Genomic DNA, 19,870 nt, shown 5'->3' with positions numbered 1-19,870 from the left:
AAGGTTAGTAAATTGTTCCATGAGTCAAACTCAAGACCACAAGGGTTCCTAGCCGCCTGCCAGAGTCTCAGAAGCTTCTGCCCTAAGCCCGGAACATCCAAGAGTGTCTGAGGGACACCTTGGGTTCTGACAAAGACCCTCCAGCCTGAGGTCTCAGCTGTATTGAAGGAGAATCAAGTGGTCTGTGCTAATTGTATTAGGAAATGGCAAAGGCTGGAAGCCTGTGACTTTTGGAAACAGAAAGAAGGCTCCTGCTTCACCTGCATATCTCCAACAAAGAACAGATGCAGTACCCTCACAGCAGATGAGGGTCTGGGAACTCTGTCCAAGAGCTAGTTAAGCCTGAGCCATGCAGCAGCATCAGAAGGAAGTGATAACTGATAATAATGGGAGACTCCGTGCTATGGGGATTGGGGCCCACATCTGCCAACCTGACCTGCTGTGTTGGAAGATTTACTGTTTGCTGGGGGTTGAATCTGGGATGATGTGGCGATACTGACAAGGCTTGTCCAACCCCCAGATTATTACTCCTTGCAAATCTTTACGTGGGCACCAATACTGCCCGAGGAGACCTGGAGCATATAAATGTGACTACATGCATCTAGGGGCAATGGTCAAGGGTATGGGGGCCCAGGTAGTTTTCTCATTGGTCTTTCCAGTGAAAAGCAAGAGCTTGAGGGGGAATGGAAGTATCCTGTGGGTCAACAGTTGGTTGCCCATCTGGCAATGACGACTGGCATTTGTATTTTATGTCTATTGGGACCCTTCTTTAAAGACTGAAGACTGTTAGAGATGGGATCCACCTGACCAAGTGGGGCAAAACCATCTTTACCAACAGGCTGGCCAACCTGGTGAGGAGAACTTTAAACTAGAAATAACGGGGGATGGAGATGATGACCCACAGTCAAGTGAAGGAGTACTGGAATGAGTTGGTAAGCAGAGTGTTATGGAAAAGACAGAGCATGTAATTGGCAAAACAGAGCTGAAAAGGAGACACTGCTGGACCAAATTCTTACAAACAAGGAAACTTTTCTTACAGTTCTTACAAACTGTTGGTGATATGAAGCTTGGGGGGAGTCTGAGCTGCATTAACCATGAGATGGTGGAGTTGAGTATACTGAGAGGATGGAAAAAGGCAAATGGCAGGACAACTCCAAATTTAAGGAGAGCAGACTTTGGCCTGTGCACAGGCCTGCTTGGAAGAATCCCATGGGAGACAGTCCTGGAGAGCACTCTGGATCTAGGAGACCTGTTTGATATTCAAAGATCACCTCCTCCAAGCTCAAGAATAGTCCATCACAATGAGCAGGAAATCAAGCAAAGGTCACAGGTCTGCGTGAATGAACAAGGAGCTCACGACTAAACTCGGACATGAAAAGGAAGCACACAGGAGCTGCAAAAAGGGGCAAGTGACCCAGGAGGAATGCAGAGACATTGTCCAAGTATGCAGAAATGGGGTTAGGAAAACCAAAGTCCACCTGGAGTTGAAACTGAAGAGCAACATTAAGGGTTTCTACAGGTACATCAGCAGAAAAAATGAAGACCAGAGAAAACATGGGCCTGGTGCTGAATGGGGGCAGGGAACCTAATGACAAAGTCTGAGGTACAGGATGCCTTCTACACTTGAGTCTTTACTGGTAAGGACTACCTTCAGGAATCTGAAGCCTCTGAGACCAAAGGAAAAGTCTGCAGCAAGGAAAAATTCTCCTCAATAGAGGACAACCCAGTTAGGAAAACATTTTAAAAATTGGAGAGGCATAAGTCCATGGCCCTGATCAGATGCACCCATGAGTGCTGAGCGAGGTGGCTGATTTCACTGTGTGGCCACTCTCAATTATCTTTGAATGGTCATGGTGATCAGGGAAAGTTCATGAGGACTAGAAGAAAGCAAATAACCATGTCCCCAAGCACCACATCTATATGTCTTTTAAATACCTTTTAAAACTGACCAGAACTTGTGGGTCCCTAAGCCCTCAAAGCAGATTCTGAGGGTACTCTGCTACATATCTCCCTTAATAGCTTAGTTTGCTTTCTTAAAGTCCAGTGTAACAACTCTGCTGATGTTTTTTTCTCACTACACTGAAAATTTTAATCTCAAACATTCCATGATCATAGAATCATTAAGATCATTGAGTCCAACTGTTGATCACTGTAGGCAAGACAGCCACCAACCATCACATCTCCCAAGAGTCCTTCTCTAGTCACAAACAACAAGTCTAGAAGGGCATCTTTTCTAGTTGGCTCACAGAGTACTTGTGACAAGAAGTTACCTCCCACAAACTTTAAGACTTCCCAAGTCCTGCTCGTCACAGCAGGATGATATTCCCAGTTGATGTCCAGGAAGTTGGAATCTCTCATAGGGATGTGGGCTACTGATCCAGAGATTTCTCCTAATTGCTTACAGAAGAACTCATCACTGCTTACATCCTGGATGGGTGATCAGTAATAAACACTCACTATAATATCTCCTTTGTTTTCCATCCCCTTAAGCCTCACTCAGAGGTTCTCCACCACATCACTGCCAACTGTAAGGGCTGTACAATCAAACCTCTTCCTTACATATAGTGCCACATGTCCATCTCACCTGCCCTGCCTATCCCTCCTAAACAGCCTGTAGCCCTTCATCACAGCATTCCAGTTGTGGGACTCATTCCACCTAGCAAATAACACCTGCTACATCAGTTAGACATACACAAGTCTATGGGACTTGATGGGATCCACCCAAGGTGGAATGTTTTGGAGCAAATCACCCCTACAAAGAGGGGTCTGGACAAGCTAAATTGATGGACTGAGGTGAATTGTATGAGGTTCGTGAAGGCCAAGTGCCAGGTCCTGCACCTGGGTCACAACAACCCCATTCAGCACTACAGGCTTGGGGAAAAGCAGGTGGAAAGCTGCCCAGTGGAAAATGACCTGGAGGTGTTGATCAATAGCCAGCTGAACATGAGCCATCAGTGTGCCCAGATGGCCAAGAAGGTCATGTATCAGAAATAGTATGGCCAGCAGGACCAGGGAAGTAATTGTCCCTCTCTACTGGGCACTGGTGAGGGCACACCTTGAGTACCGTGTCCAGTTCTGGACCCCTCGCTACAGGAAGGACACTGAGGTTCTGGAGCAAGTTCATAGAAGGAAAAGGAAGCTGGTGAAGGATCTAGAGAGTAAGTCATATGAGGAGTGGCTGAGGGAGCTGGGGTTGTTTAGCCTGGAGAAAAGGAGGCTCGGGGGTGATCTTATCACTCTCTACAACTACCTGAAAGGAGGTTGTGATGATGTAGAGCTTGGCCTCTACTCCCAGGCAACTAGCGACAGGATGAGAGGACATAGCCTCAAGTTGCACCAGGGGAGGTTTAGGCTGGACATCAGGAGGAATTTATTCACAGAAAAGGTTGGTAAACATTGGAATGGACTGCCCAGGGAGGTGATGGAGTCACCATCCCTGGAGGTTTTAAATAAAACCTGGATATGACACTTAGTGCTATGGTGTAGTTGACAAGGTTAGTTAAATAAGTTAGTTACATGTTGGACTCAATCTTAGAGGTCTTTTCCAACCTAAATGATTCTGTGATTCTGTAATAATATTGATAACACACAGATGTTTTGGTTTTTCCCTAGTAGAGCTTGCTCTAAGTCAAGGACTTTTCAATATCTCATGCTCTGCTAGTGAGGTACACAAAAAGCTGTGAGGGAGCATGACTGGGACAGGAGACCTGAACTGGCCAAATGGATATTCCACTCCATAGAACGTCATGCCCAGGATATAAACTGGGGGGAGTTAACTGGAAGTGATCAATCGCTGCTCAGGGACAGGCTGGGCATCGGTCAGCAGGTGGAGAGCACTTGTATTTCTTGGGTTTTATTTTTTCTCTCTCTCCTTTTCTTTACAATTATTATTATTGTTACTATCATCATTAACAATATTAGTATTATTATATTTTAATTTGTTTCAATTTTTAAACTGTTCTTATCTCAACCCACAAGTTTTACTTTTTTCTGATTTCCCATGCAGCTAGTGGGGGAGAGAGCATCTGTGTGGTACTTATTTGCCAGCTGGGGTTAAACCACAACACCATCTAAGTGGCCAGAATATTTTGGGGGACTGTATCAAAGGCCTTACATAAGTCCAGGTAGATGACATCTGTAGCTCTTCCCTTTTCCACTGATGTAGTCACTCCATTGTACAAGGCCACTAGATTAGTCAGACACGATTTGTCCTTGGTGAAGCCATGTTAGCTGTGTCTAATGTCCCCCCTGTCATCGATGTAGCTTCCAGGAGGATCTGCTCTGTTAAGGAAACTACCTAGTCTGACCATACACAAGACTCCTTGGAGGCATCAGCTCAGGCTGTTTCTGTGTTGCCGCACAGTGAATAAATTGCTTTATGGAACGAGACATCTGAGATTGCTATGGGAAACCTGGGGTCGAACTGGTAAAGGAAATCTGGTCTGACTGCGTGTGAGTGGGGTGTGCAGGGGCTCCCTTCAGCTTACTGGAGCCACCGCTGAGAAGAGGCTTTGGTCCCAGCAGTTAAAGTCTCTGACGTTTGGAGTGTGACTGCCAGAGACTCCTGAAAGGTAAGACTGGGAAGTTTCCTTTACATGCTCCATGATCTTACAGGTAACAGGTGAGGCCAACTGGTCGGTAGTTCCCAGAATCCTTGTTTTTACACTTTTTAAAAATGGGTGCAATGTTTCCCTTTTTCCAGTCACTGGTGATGCAGTCTGACTGCCATGACTTCTTAAATGTAATGGAGAATGGCTTGTGAACTATATCAGTTCCTTCAGGACCCTGGCATGCATCTTGTTGGGTCATGGAATCATAGAACTATTTAGGTTGCAAAAGACCTCCTAAGATCGTTGAGTCCAACCATTAACCTAACATTGCCAAGTCCACCATTGAACCATGTTCCTAAGTGCCACAGCTACATCTTTTAAATACCTCCAGGGATGGTGGCTCTAATGCTTGACAAGAAATTTTTCCTAATATCTACTCTAAACCTCTCCTGGTGCATCATGAGGCCATTTCCACTTGTCCTAGCACTTGTTACTATGGAGTAGAGACCCCCACCTTGCTGCAAGCTCCTTTCAGGTAGTTGTAAAGAGACATAAGGTCTACCCTGAGCCTCCTTTTCCCCACACTCCAGCTCCCTCAGCCGTTCCTCATAAGACTTGTGCTCCAGACCCTTGACCAGCTTTGTTGCCTGGTTTTGGACATGCTCCAGCACCTCAATATCTTCCTTGAAGTGAGGGGCCCAGACCCAGAAGTGAACACAATATGAGGTGCAGCCTCACCAGTGTGAAATACAGGGGAGCAATCACTTCCCTGGTCCTACTGGCCCCACTATTTCTGACACAAGCTAGGATGTCTTTGGCCTTCTTGGTTACCTGGGCACACTGCTGGCTCATTCTCCCTGCATAAACTCATGACATCTTTGTAGTCCTCCTGAGTTGCCTGTCCCTCCTTCCAAAGGTCATAAACTCTCCTTTATTTTCCCCGAGTTCCAGCCAAAGTTCTCTGTTCAGCCAGGCCAGTCATCTTCCCTGCAGGTTCATCTTTCAACACGTGGGGACAACCTGCTCTTGTGCCTTTAGAATTTCATTCTTGAAGAATGTCCAGTCTTCCTGGACTTCTTAGCCCTTCAGGACTGCCTCCCAAAGGACTCTCTCAACCAGTCTCCTAAACAGGCCAGTCTGCTCTCTGCAAGTCCAAGGTAGCAGTTATGTTGTCACCTCTCCTTACTTGTCTGAGAATCAAAAACTGTCATTACATGATCACTTTGCCTAAGACATCACCCAGCAGTCCATTACTGTTCACATACAACAGGTCCAGTGGGGCACCTTCCTGAGTTGGTTCACCATCTGTGTCAGGAAGTTCTCTTGCACACACTCCAGGAACCTCCTAGACTGTTTCCTCTCTGCTGTGTGGTATTTTCAGCAGACATCTGATAAATTGGTCTCCCACAAGAACAAGGGATAGTGATTATAAAGACTTCTTCCAGCTGTTTATAGAATATTTCATCTGCCTCTTCATCCTGGTTGAGTGGTCTATAACAGACTCCCACCATATCTGTCTTGTTGGCCTTGCCCCTGATTCTTGAGTAAACACTCAACCCTATAGACACTATCATTAAGCTCCAGACAGTTGAGTCAGTCCCTAACATACAGGGCTACCCCACCATCTCTCCCTCCTCGCCTGTCCCTTCTGAAGAGTTTATAGCCATCCATTGCAGCACTCCAGTCATGTGAGTCATCCCACCATGTTTCTGTGACGGTAACTATGTCATAGTTTTCCCACTGCACAATGGCTTCCAGCTCCTCCTGTCATCCCATGGACTGATGTATGCTCAGGTTCCTCGGGTGGTCACAAACCTGATCTTCTCCCATGATGGGAGGGACTTCTTTCTCCCAGTCCCTACCTTGAATTTCAGGGTCTTGAAAGATATGGGAGGAGAGATTGCCGGTGTCAGGGTGGTCCTCCAGGAGGATCAGAGCCTGCAAGTGTGATGCTTCCTGTAGCTGAAGTAAGAACACTTACTTCATCAACAGGCTCCCCTTGATTGGGCAGCCTGTAGCAAACACCAACCACGAGGTTTCCTTTGTTGGCTTTTCCTTTATTTTTACCTCAAAGGTCTCAACCCATTCAGCACTTGTTTTCAAAGACAGCTCTCTCCAGTCAAGTTTTTTTACATAGAGGGCAACCCCTCCCTCCACCCCTTCTTCCTTGCCTGTGCTTTCGTAACAGTTTATAGCCATTGATTGCAGTGTTTCAGTTGTGCAATTTGACCCATTGTTTCAGTGATGGTATTAAATCATACCTTTCCAGGTGCACAGAGGCTTCCATCTTTTCCTGTCTCTTATCCATCCTGCATGCATTGCTATAGAGGCACTTCAGTGGACCTATCAACCTTGTCACCATTTTAGAGGAACACAATTCCTTTGTGGCATTTTACAGGTGTCTCCCTGTTGGTTCCTAATATTTCTTTTATAATTTCTTTTAATACTATATATTATATATTATCTATATATATAAAATTATAATTACTTTTCAAGATTTAACACAACACGCAAAACATGCAATAAATGTTTTTAAAAAGAATCTATCCTTCCTGGAAAACAATTTAAAAATAATTTACTACCAAAAGCAGCCATAAAAAAGTACCATGGATGCTATAAAAGAATGCTCTATTCCTGATAATGGTCAGTTTGCCATAATATTAGACTCAATCGATGAGTCCTTCATACTGGAAATTGAAAATAAACTATAGTAGACTGGAACAATAAACAAGTCTTAAGATGTTTGATAGCATTATGTTCGTTAAATAGGTATCAAAACTGATAAGGTTTTAGCAGCCACTGATAATATATTAAACTATCCAAAAACAAAAATTACAAAGCATATACATTTTACTTTTTTTAACAACTAGAACTTATATATAAAAAACTTAAACTAAAGCATACTGAAGTCAACAGAAAGACTGTCTTGACATTATTGGACTCAGGGCCATAGTGCATTCACAGCTGCCAGTTAGACTAGAACTAGTATATAAAAAACGCCATTTTTATCTTTAATAAAAACTTAGAATTTACAGTTAAAAAGGCATAATTCATAATAAAATATATTCTTTAAAATTCTATAGGTTTTCCTAAATACAATGAAACATCCACTCTGCTTTTCTTTAAATACAATGCTTACATCAACTCCAGTACACCCTTCTAGTCAACAGTTAAGGAAAGATCACACACACACACAACATTTAGATCCTTCCAAATCATTCCCAAAAGTTTCCTGAGGCACAAAAATTTCACCACATAAAACAAAACAAAAGACAGTCTTATGAAATGTTATCTGTGTTTAACTTACTAGGAATAGGTCTAAGGACATCAGGAATGAGAATCTCCACCAAAGCCTGGTACATCACATGGTCACAGTTACCCATCCATTTCAGAATAGATTCATTTTTGCACAGAGTAATTAGTTTTCCTTTTGGAAGTCGACTTTCTATTTCACTCAGATTGCTGTTGTGAATAAATGTAACAAATGGAAATGCATTTACATACAGATAAGAAAAGTACAATGCATTTTGAAACAGATTATTTAATGAAAACTTTATAGATGTCTCTGTTACATCCAATTGAAACTCTAACTTCATAATATGAAACTGTGGGAAAAAATGGCCTCCAAAGTTCTGCTCCAGACCATAAATAATGCAGAGATATGATAAAAATGGTCCTTGCAATTTAAACAGATCAGACAACATATTGTGAAAAGACACTTTGAATTAAGTAATCCAAAGGAACAAATAGAAGATGCATACAATCATTTCAAGGCTGCAGTTTGACATATACCAACACCCTATATATCAACAACAGACAACACAAATTTAACCTGAAAAACTATTGATATCAGAAAAGGTTCTTAGCTTATATGTAAAACTAAGTCTTCTGTTGATTTGACTCCTGCTGTTATATCATGATGGTGAACAGTAAGCAAAGATACATTTACTGACCTCAGTTCAATAATAGCCGCATCGTCAGCTGGAGAAGAGGGAGAATAGCGCCAGAAAGTTTGCCACAATTTTTCTATCAGGCTAAACTGAAGATTCACAATAACATCCACTATTGCCTAAAGAAATATAAAATCAGTGCAGATAGTCTTCTAAGTGATTCTCCCCACAATTCTTTCCAGGGGTATAGCTGCCCCTGGTCATGTTGCAGAAAAAATATTAAAATGTATGCTGATAAATAAACATATAATATCCTTTTTAATAACTTTGTAGCAAAAATTTTTCCAGCTGTCTGGACTAGTGTAACCAGAAACTAAGATCAGGTCAAGTGACTAAGATCAACCCTCCAGAAAAGAGCCTAAGTACATATATCAGATTAATTCACTTAAACTGAACTTTTAACACTATTGAAAACACAAAGGAAACCTATTTCATTAATTTTGTTACTTCATTACATGCTTTAAAGCACCTTCAACAATAATTTTAAAACACGTTATTCAATATAAAATGTGGCCTTAAGTTCTTAAGTAACCTGCTTCTTTAAAACTTGAAGAAAAAATTAGTTTGTTTTTAACATAAACATTACAAATAATAATTTAATCTGATTTCAACTCATATTAAAAAAAGCAAAATTCTGAATATATATTATCTAAAGTTTGTTTTAGCTAAAATTCTCAAAAGCTACACATTATTTCATTCCAGTATCGGTATTCTATTACATGTTATTTTTTTCCTGTTAAGAGAGAAATTTCAGGGGTCTTTTTGCAAATGTCCTTTTTGAATAAGCAAAATATTTGAGGATCACATAAGATACAGGTAGGCTGGCTGTAATCTGTTTTGCATCAGTCACCCTGTTGTACTGATTCTCACTAGAAGACATGAATTTTCAAAGAATGATTTCTGTGAAAAGACACTTTTCCTACCTCACAGTGTTCTCGATAAAGACTTTGCAGTGATTTTATGTCCTCAAGGGTAGTACCATCTGGCAGAGAAGATATTTCAACTTCTCCAAACTCTGGAAGTACTCGAGATGCATCTGTTTCCATGACAACATAACAGAAGAAAGATATTGCAGATGATGCCAATTACAGTTTGACCAGAAAACATTTAAGGATGATGTAAAGAAATAAAGTCTAGAAGGTCATAATGCCCAAAGAGGAATGTCTTTCATACTTAATATGTTTTAAAGTTGCAATAAAATTGTGAGCAAACCAGCTAGCTATTTTTAAAACAAAAGATGTTAAATTATTCTTAAGAGGTAGCAGATAAAAATGATTACACGTACATATTGTATCTGTATACAAAAAAAGATAAGACTAATTTTCAGAATATTCATGTCAGTATATAAGAGATCAATACAATGTAATAGTTTTATTTTGATCAACCAAAGAGCTTTTGCATTGACATGCATGTTAGGGTTTAGTAGACTCAGCAGCATATATTTACTTGAAATTTAAAAGCCTTTCGACTTTAGCCAATGTGGGTATTCTCAGCTCAGTCAGAGAGAAAGAGAAAGGTTTTCTAACCAGGCAAGAGCCTGGGAAACAGTTGGGAAAGAATGTAAATAATTCTCTAATCTATCTTGTTATTCACATTGTTTATAGATATGTTCTGCTACTGTGCGTCATTCACTGCACACCAATGGTGTGACAAGTTTTTACTCTAAGACCAATGAAATTAGTCTTCTCAATGTTCTCTATATATAGAGTGGTACATTTGAAATAAGGAGAGAGTTCATTTTCTTAGCCTTCTGATCTAGAGTTCTCTGTTCCTGTCCTGCTCGACAGCGACAAGCCAACATGTGTTTTTACTATTTCTCATAAGTGTTTCCAACAGATATACTGGTATGGGGGAAAAAATGCACTGTCAACCAGGGGGACAGTGGAAAGGAAAATTCAAAAACCTGCTAACTATAAACTAAGGTTCCCAATGATTATGGTAGCAGCAAGGTTGTGCCAAAAGATGAGATGCTTCAAAATCCCCAATATATGAATTCAAAACAAAGTGTACAATTACTGCAATAACACATTTAATAAGCATTTTTACATTAGCAAATGTAAAAGCCAGGATGCCATTGGCCTTCTTGGCCACCCAGACACACTGCCATCTAAAGTTCAGCAGGCTGTTGACCAGCGCCCCCAGATCCTTTTCCAATTGTCGTGGTTTGACATGGAAGTGAATTTTTTTCAGGAAGTTGGGTCAAACCAATCAGTGGTCAGGTTTGGATATTGGCACCTGGAGTGACCACTGAAGGCATGGACACGCCTCTGAGAACACAGGGGGTTAAAAGCAAGAACTCCCAGGGGAACACTCTCTTTGGTTCCAGTTGTCTGAGAGTGCAGACTCTCCCCTGCCCAGCCATGGGCTGGGTGGGGGAGGGGAAGCCATGCAGCCTGGACAAGGTAGGCCGAGGGGGCTGAAGGTCTGGAACCGAGACAGCTCCTGCGGACGGAAGGGTGGAGAGAAGCGGAGATGCCTTTGTTCCCCCCCCCCCCCCTTAGAGAGAAAGAGACAGAGAGCCTGACGGCACCTGGAAAATTTGCTGGTGGAGGAGAAGGAGAAGGGGGGGGAAGGTGCCCAGTGTGGGAGTTGAGAGTTCTGGGCAGAGATTTCAGCCGTCCAGGGAGTCTGAACTTTTAACCCTTTCCAGGAAATGAGGGCTTTGTAAAATATTACTCCTCCTTGATTTGTAGTGGAAGAGAGACAGTCCAGGACCTGACATGTTAGAAGAAGAAATATTTAGGTGGGAGGAGATGATGGAGTAGCTTTTGGCTGGACTTTTCTTGTTAGCCATAGACTGAACCAAATTCTCCTGCAATAGAGACTGCATTTTAGGGGGATGCAGTGGTGACCCAAGAAAACCTGCTTCAGCAACCACCAGCACAAGAATGGCAAGAACAGAGAAAAGCTGAGGAGGGAATGGTGATGCCCTCTATCTTCAGGAAGAAGATGATCTCTGTTCTTGGACCCTTGGCCCCAGGGGAAAATGGGGGGGACTGTAGTCCCAAAATGAGAAGCTGAACTGTTGTCCCTTGTGGTCCATGGCAAAGCATCCTTAAAGGAGCCCTATGGGCAGTCTGTCCATGCACGGTGGTGAGAGCACTGTGACATGGAAAGGAGAGTGTCACACTGGCAGATTTTCTCCGGGTGGTTGCCATGTGTGACAGGGAAAAACAGGAGGTGGCAACTGTGTTTCTGGTGGGGGGGTGGGGGTGGTCTATGGCACAAGAGAGACTTCTCTCTCCCTTGATGGACTGAGTATTGATTATCTGAAGGGTGGTAATTTGACCAGGAATCCCGGGTGATGTTTCATGGTGGTTGTTTTGGAAATTGGGAGGAGGAGGGATGTTTTAGAGGGTCTTCATCCTGGATTTAGTGTGTGTGTCTTTTATAGTAATAGTAGTTTAATAAAGTTTTTTTTTTCCTTTGTTATTAAGCTTGGGCCTGGTCTGCTCTGTTCCTGATAACATCTCACAGCATTTATTTGGGAAGGTGCATTTTCATGGGGGCGCTTGCATTGCGCCAGTGTCAAACCATGACACCAACGCTTTCCAGCCACTCTTCCCCCAGCCTGTAGCATTTCATGGGGTTGTTGTGACCCAAATACAGGACCCAACACTTCACCTTGTTGAACCTCATGTCATTGGTCTCGGCTGATCAATCCAGCCTGTCTAGATCCCTCTGCAGAGCCTTCCTACTCTTCAGCAGATCAACACTTCTGGCCAAATTGGGGTCATCTGCACAGTTACAGAGGCACATTCAATCCCCTCATCCAGATCACTGCTAAAGATATTAAACAGGACTGGCCTCAATACTGAGCCCGGGGAAATACCACTTGTGACCAGCCACCAATTGGATTTAACTTCATTCATCACCACTCCTTGGGCCTGGCTATCCAGTCAGTATTTTACCCAGCAAACAGTGTATCCATCCAAGCCATGAACAGCCTGTTCCTCTGGGAATGCTGTGGGACACAGTGTCAAAGGTTTTACTGAGATTTAGGTGGACAATATCCACAGCCTTTACTTCATCCACTAGGCAGGTCACCTTGTCATAGAAGAAGATCAGGTTATAGAATCATAGAATGGTTTGGGTTGGAAGGGACCTGAAAGACCATCTGCATCAGTTGTGTGACTTGTTCCATCATGTCTCTGTGATGGCAACTATGTCATAGTTTTCCTGCTGCACCATGGCTTCCAGTTCCTCCTGTTTGTTGCCCATGCTGAATGCATTGATGTAATACACTTAAGTTGTGTTATTGATCCATTATCTTTTCCGGGGGAGAAGCTCTAATTTCTGCTTGACCATTCTCAGCTGCTTCTGTGGTTTCTAGCACATCAGTAACCCATGCATCCTTGCTACTGCATGGATCTCCATCTCCTACCTCTATCGAGACTACAGACTGAAGGACCTCATTAGCACACCATCTGTCAGTGGCGTGCCACCCCCTGGCTTATCTCCAGTGTTCCTGATTTTATTCCCTTCAAATCTAGTTTAAAGCTCTCTCAGTGAGCCCTGCTAACTAATAAGGATCCTTTTCCCCTTTGAGACAGGTGTACCCCAGCTGTTGCCAGCAGGCTCAGTGTCATGTAAAACAATCCGTGATCCAAAAAAAAACGAATTCTGCTGGTGACACCAGGCTCAGCACCAGGTATTCATCTGCATGATTTTCCTGTTTCTACCTCCATCATTCCCTGCAACTGGCAGAATAGAGGAGAAAACTGTTTGCTCCGGATCCTTCAACCAGTCATCCCAAAGCCCTGGGGCCTCTCTCTATTGTCCTCAGACTTTTTTCTTTGGACTTCATTGTTGACTACCTGAAAAGAGCAGTAATGGATAATAATCAGAGGGCTGTTCCAGGCTACAGAGTTTCTTGGCAATGTCTCTTACCCAGGCCTCAGGGAGGCACCAGACTTCCCTATAGGTTGGGTCCAGTCAGCATATAAGGCCTCTGTTCCTCTCAAAAAGGAATCACCAATGACAATTGCTCTTTTTTTCTTGACTGAGGCAGTTGTGATGCAGGGAGTAAACTTACTCACCCTAGGCAACTCCTCCAACCTGGATGGACCTTTGTCCATGTAGTAGTGTGCCCATGTTGTATTTGTGTTCAAGAGGCATCTGGATGTGGCACTTGGGGATATGGTTTAAGGGTGATTATGGGGGTGCTGGGTTGATGGTTGGACTATATGATCTTGGAGGTCTCTTCCAACATTGATGATTCTGTGCCTGGTCTTCAAGTTCTAGAGCCTCATACTTATTGTATTGCAGCTGGGAAGGTGAGGTAGGCCAGGAAGGGATTTAGGGATTTGCCTGCTGCCTTGAGTAGACACCTGTTTCCATTCCCTCCTATCTCATAAGTCCCCTCCTTCTGCCTGGTAGTGAGAGTGCAAGGGATCCTTTTCTTCTTGTGGTGTGGCCAGCTAGTGCATTTGCTTCAGGAATGGTAGAGAGTGGCTCAACCATTCAGAGTCCCTGATACTTCTTTTCTACCTCCTCTCTTAGATCTGCCCCTGGGCTGAGCAGATAATCCACTTCACCACACCTCACACAGCTGTTGGCTCTACTGCCATCCAGTACCAGTGCCAGGCTCTGGCATTCCCTGTAGCCCAAGACCTCGATGGCTGCGTGTTTTCATGGCAGCTCTGTCTGTGTGACCACATCCTTTCTGGCAAGTCCAGAGGTCATAGCTCCCCTCCAAGTGGATACCATAGGTGAGCTCCTTCTGAGAAGGTAATGACCACCAACTGAGCTCTCCTCTTGAGCTGGTGGGTGACTGCATTCTACCTTCCTGAACTGCCACATCCCACCCTGTTTACCTACTTTGTGCCCTAGGAGCTGCTTTTGTAGGGGTGTGTCAGAGACTGGAAAGATCAATGTCTGGAGACATTTTGGGATGCTTGGAATGTGTGTAGTAGGAGGCAGGTCTGGCCTTGCTCTGGTGAGGTGGTGCCCTGACCCCCATACCCCCAGCCCTGCAGTCTCTGTCAATCATAGCACACTGGAGGCAGCCCCCCAGTATTGCCTAACCCAGCCCCTGAGTGGCCGAGAAACTGGAACTCCCACCTGGGAGGAAGGCCCATGAAGGGCCAAGGGTTTAAGAAGGCTAAGCACAAGGCAAGCATGTTGTTCTTTAACCCTACCTTCATCTTGGAGTTTTCTATCTGTTACATTGCTAGAACCCAGGAGTTGGTAGCTATATGACCCTTTTGCTATATCTTTCCTGTCTTTCTCCCTTTCTTCTTCTAAATTTCTTCTCATGGAACGTAACATCAAATGGGTTTAAAAGGTTGCCAAGTTGAATGGGCTAAGACGATGTCGTGATAAGTGTTTTATGTTGTACTAAATCTTTTGCCAAAGTTCCTTGATTTTCTATTTTTTGCCAGTAAACCTTTGTAGGATTTTTACCTCTTGAGACTATCTGGTTGTTATTTCTCCCTTGCGTCTACCCAAAGCAAAGGAACCTCAGTTTAGCTCCGTACATTAAGTGTCTGGGGTGTTACAGGGTGGGGAGTGGACCTCATCACTCCTGACCTAACCCACGCTGAGTCAGAGCTGCCTCTGGGTCAGAGCTTCAGTGCTTCCTACTGGGAGGAGAAGGTGGGGTGCTGAGGCACCTCTCGGTGCTAATTTTGAGGTCTTGACACTTCAGGAACTCTCTCCACAGTCCCTTGGCATGATCCTTGACTCCAGAGCACATCTGCCAGAGCAGTTTGCCTCAGAGTCTTCATCACAATTGCATTGCAATATATTTTAAATCTACTGTGCAAATAGATTTTGCACATTTTTTGTTTTATATCTGCATGATGAATATGAAATTGTACAGAAGTCCCGCAATACAGAACATTTAGCTCCTATGAGAATCTTTTTGTTCTATTATCAGTGAGACGACAGTATAACATCTTTTCATACCTAAAAACTGTTGATGATGTTGACTTTGGGCAATTATAGTTTGTTCAGCAGATGCGCCTGTCTGTTGACCACTTCCTGTGAAACCATCTGGAACTCCATCCACTTTCTGCACAGGCTTGTACCTACAAAATTATCAAATAGAAAATCATTCTTTAGGATCACTTTTTTTGTATGTCCCTGATTTCTGAGTCTCAATATACAGTTTTGTTAGTTCACACAAAAGAAAAAAGTAACAACAGAATAATTGTAGCAAGGAAATGTAGAACATTGGTGTTCTGGTTTGAAAACAAAAGGAGTGAGATACTCCAAGTCAGAAATACAATTTATTAGGAAAAGTGAAAAAGAAAACAAAATGCATGCAATAATACAAAAGAAAAACCACTGACAGAGTCAGAATACAACCTGACACCCTTTTTGGTGAGGGTGTTGGTAGCCGTCCAAATTGGAATGGCTGCAGTCGTCCTGAAAATCCAGCAGAAAAGCCTGAGTCTGGTGTCCCAAAACCCCAGATTATATCCAGTTAGGAATGCTTGGCTCCTCCCTCTGGGCGGAGCATCTCACAATGGGATGTTATAGTTCTTATCAGTCATACAGTGACATTCAGTAGCCCATTATCAGCAGATGTCTCCCCGCAGGGAGAATTGGTTGTGAAAAAGATAAGGAAAACTGCCCACTTAACAGAAGACAACTGCCATACAGATGGCAAATGGAATACATCTTGCCTTGCAATCTGGGAAATTATCCACCCCTTATTCTATTTCCATCTGCATCACAATGAAACCTTACATATAGTTCTCACTTATAGTTTCCCTGTGGTACACAACAGGTTTCCCCGTTGTTCGGCATTACCCACCAAGTATAACCTGGTCCTTGAGCAAAAACAATCCCACGGATGGGTTTCTCTTTGCCTGAGGTGGGATTAATCCAAACAGTCTTTCCTAAAATACCTTTCATATGTACCACAGGGACTTTATCTCCATCCACTCTGTGCAAGAGTTCAGACTGGGCAGGACCAGCTCGACTGATGCACCCTTGGGTGTTGACCATCCAGGTGGCTTTTGCCAAGTTCAATTCCCAATTCCTGAAGTTTCCCCCACCAAGTGCCCTCAGGGTAGTCTCAAGTAGTCCATTGCATCGTTCAACTTTCCCGGCAGCTGCTGCATGATAGGGGATATGATATATCCACTCAATGCCATGTTCTCTGGCCCAGGTGTTTATTAGGCCGTTCTTGAAAAGGGTTCTGTTGTCCAACTCAGTTCTCTCAGGGGTGCCATGTCTCCACAGGACTTGCTTTTCTAGGCCTAAGATGGTGTTCCGGGCAGTGGCATGAGGCACAGGGTAGGTTTCCAACCATCCTGAGGCTGCTTCCACCATGGTCAGTACGTAGCGCTTGCCCTGGTGGGTTTGGGGAAGTGTGATGTAGTCAGTTTGCCAGGCTTCCCCATATCTGTAGTTCAACCACCACCCACCGTACTACAGAGGCTTCACCCACTTGGCCTGTTTGATTGCAGCGCAGGTCTCGCAGTCGTGCATGACCTGTGAGATGTTGTCCATAGTAAGGTCCACCCCTCGGTCACGGGCCCATTGGTATGTTGCGTCGCTCCCCTGATGTCCAGAGGCATCATGGGCCCAACGAGCTAGGAATAATTCTCCCTTATGCTGCCACTCTAGATCCACCTGTGATTCTTTCACCTTGGCAGCTCAGTCCACTGGCTCGTTGTTGTGATGCTCTTCATTAGCCCAACTCTTGGGTATGTCCGCATCCACGTGTCGAATCTTCACGGTCAGCCTCTCTACTTGGGTGGCAATGTCCTGCCAAATCTCAGAGGCCCAGATGGGTTTCCCTCTGAGCTGCCAGTTGGCCTTTTTCCAGTGACCCAGCCATCCCCACAGAGCATTAGCTACCATCCATGATTCGGTGTAGAGATAGAGCCTCGGCCACTTCTCTCATTCGGCCATATCCAAAGTCAGCTGGACGGCTTTAAGCTCTGCAACCTGACTCGATCCACCTTGTCCCTCGGTAGCTTGTGCAACTCGTCATGTGGGGCTCCATACTGCAGCTTTCCAAATCCGGTTAGTGCCTACAATTCGGCAGGAACCATCAGTGAAAAGGACATATTGTCTTTCAGTCTCGGGTAGCTCATTATATGGTGGGGCTTCCTCAGCATGTGCCACTTGCTCCTCTTCTTCAGAAGATAATCCAAAAGTCTCCCCTTCAGGCCAGTTTGTTATAATTTCCAGAATCCCAGGGCGATTCGGATTTCCAGTACGGGCGCGCTGGGTGATGAGGGCAATCCATTTACTCCATGTTGTGTCGGTGGCATGATGTGTGGAAGGAACCTTTCTTTAAACATCCACCCCAGCACTGGTAGCCAGGGTGCCAGAAGCAGCTGCGTTTTGGTGCCAATTACTTCTGAGGCAGCTTGAACACCTTCACAGGCGGCCAAGATTTCCTTCTCTGTGGGAGTGTAGTTTGCTTCAGAGCCTTTCTATCTCCAGCTCCAGAGTCCCAGTGGTTGACCCTGAGTCTCCCCAGGCACCTTCTGCCAAAGGCTCCAGGACAGACCATGTTTCCTGGCTGCAGAGTAGAGCAAGTTCTTCACCTCTGGTCCCATTCTGACTGGGCCAAGGCCTCCTGCATGAGCAATTTCCTGCTTGATCTGGGTGAAGGCTTGTTGCTGTTCAGGGCCCCAGTGGAAATTGTTCTTCTTGCGGGTGACCAGGTATAGAGGGCTCACAATCTGGCTGTACTCAGGAATGTGCATTCTCCAAAAGCCTATGGTACCTCGGAAAGCTTGTGTTTCCTTCTTGTTGGTAGGTGGAGACATAGCAGTGATCTTGTTGATTACTTCTGTCGGGCTCTGACGACATCCATCTTGCCACTTGACTCCTAGAAACTGAATTTCTTGAGCTGGTCCCTTAACCTTGCTTCACGTAACGGCAAAACCAGCTTTCAGCAGAATCTGGATAATCTTCTCTCCTTTTTCGAAGACTTCCCCTGCTGTCCTCCCCCATACAATGATGTCATCGATATACTGTAGATGTTTGGGAGCCTCGCCCTTTTGCAGTGTGGTCTGGATCAGTCCATGGCAGATGGTGGGACTGTGCTTCCACTCCAGGGCCGTTGGTTCCAGGTGTACTGCACTACCCTCCAGGTGAAGGCAAATTGAGGCCTGCATTCTGCTGCCAAAGGAATGGAGAAGAAGGCGCTTGCAATATTGATGGTCGCATACCACTTTGCTGCCTTGGACTCCAGCTCGTACTGAAGCTCCAACATGTCTGGCACGGCAGCGCTCAGTGGTGGTGTAACCTCAGTCAGGCCATGGCAATCCACCGTCAGTCTCCATTCTCCACTGGACTTGCGCACTGGCCATATAGGCCTGTTAAAAGGTGAATGAGCCTTGCTGACCACCCCTTGGCTCTCGAGTTTATGAATCATGTCATGGATGAGAATCACAGTCTCTGTGGTACGACATTGCCGACGGTGTACTGTTGCTGTGGCAATTGGTACATGTTGTTCTTCAACTCTCAGCAGTCCCACAGCGGAGGGGTTGTCTGAGAGACCAGGTAAGGTATTCAGTTTTCTGATGCCTTTTCTCTACAGCAGCTATCCCAAAAGCCCAATGATGTCCTTTTGGGTCTTTGAAATATCCATTTCTGAGATAGTCTATGCCAAGGATGCATAGGGCCTCTGGGCCAGTCACGATGGGGTGTTTCTGCCACCCGTTCCCAGTTAAACTCACTTTGGCCTCCAATACAGACAGCTGTTGGGATCCTCCTGTTACCCCAGAAATATAAATGGATTCTGCTCCTACATTCCTTGATGACATCAGGGTACATTGGGCACCGGTGTCAAAAAAAGCCGTATATTTTTGTGGTTCAGATGTGCCAGGCCATCGGATCCACACAGTCCAATAGATACGATTGTCTCTGACCTCTACTTGGCTAGAGGCAGGGCCCCTCTATTCCTGGTCATGGTACACATTGCTCACTTCCTGTAAATAGGTTCCTGAGGTTCCTTCAAGACGATCAGTCATATCATCATTCCTATATTGTCTGGAATTCTGTGTGTGAGAGACTGGAGCAGCATTGACTCTAGATGAGCTTCTTGTGTTAGATGTTCCTCTTATCAGTTCACGTACCCAGGCTGCTAAGGAGGAGGTGGATTTTCCATTCCACTTCCTCATGTCTTCTCGATGCTCCTGAAGAAAAAAACAGAGGTTACCTCGTGGAGTGTATCCTCTCTCCTGGGCTGGGGAACGCTGGCTCTTAATGGCAGAGACTGTTGTTGGTTCTGGTGAGATGTGGTAGACTTCTTCCTTAAGTTCCTTTTTTAGTTTCTGATGGCTTTTTTCAATCAAGCTCCGGACTTGCTCAGCCAACCTGGTTTCCATGGATGAGACATGGGTACGAAATGAGGCGGTGACAGTGTCCTCGTAAATTCTTAGTTTATTGACCAAG

The 19,870-nt window shown here is 44.5% G+C and overlaps 1 protein-coding gene across 1 annotated transcript in view; it reads right to left on the bottom strand.

The window, feature by feature from the left end:
* LOC128822748 (transcription factor RFX3-like) overlaps positions 1-19,870 on the bottom strand; it is a 190,687-nt gene that overhangs the window by 41,316 nt on the left and 129,501 nt on the right. Inside the window, exons 8-11 of the mRNA XM_054004557.1 lie at positions 15,410-15,531; positions 9,424-9,536; positions 8,504-8,619; positions 7,858-8,012 (exon numbers count right to left, since the gene is read on the bottom strand). Of these exons, the coding sequence (XP_053860532.1) occupies positions 7,858-8,012; positions 8,504-8,619; positions 9,424-9,536; positions 15,410-15,531 (506 nt within the window). The remainder of the gene's footprint in view (positions 1-7,857; positions 8,013-8,503; positions 8,620-9,423; positions 9,537-15,409; positions 15,532-19,870) is intronic.

The sequence above is a fragment of the Vidua macroura genome (assembly GCF_024509145.1).
Source record: "Vidua macroura isolate BioBank_ID:100142 chromosome W unlocalized genomic scaffold, ASM2450914v1 whyW_random_scaffold_48, whole genome shotgun sequence".
NCBI classification, from domain to species: Eukaryota; Metazoa; Chordata; class Aves; order Passeriformes; family Viduidae; genus Vidua; species Vidua macroura.
This window is presented reverse-complemented; position numbering and strand designations above follow the sequence as displayed.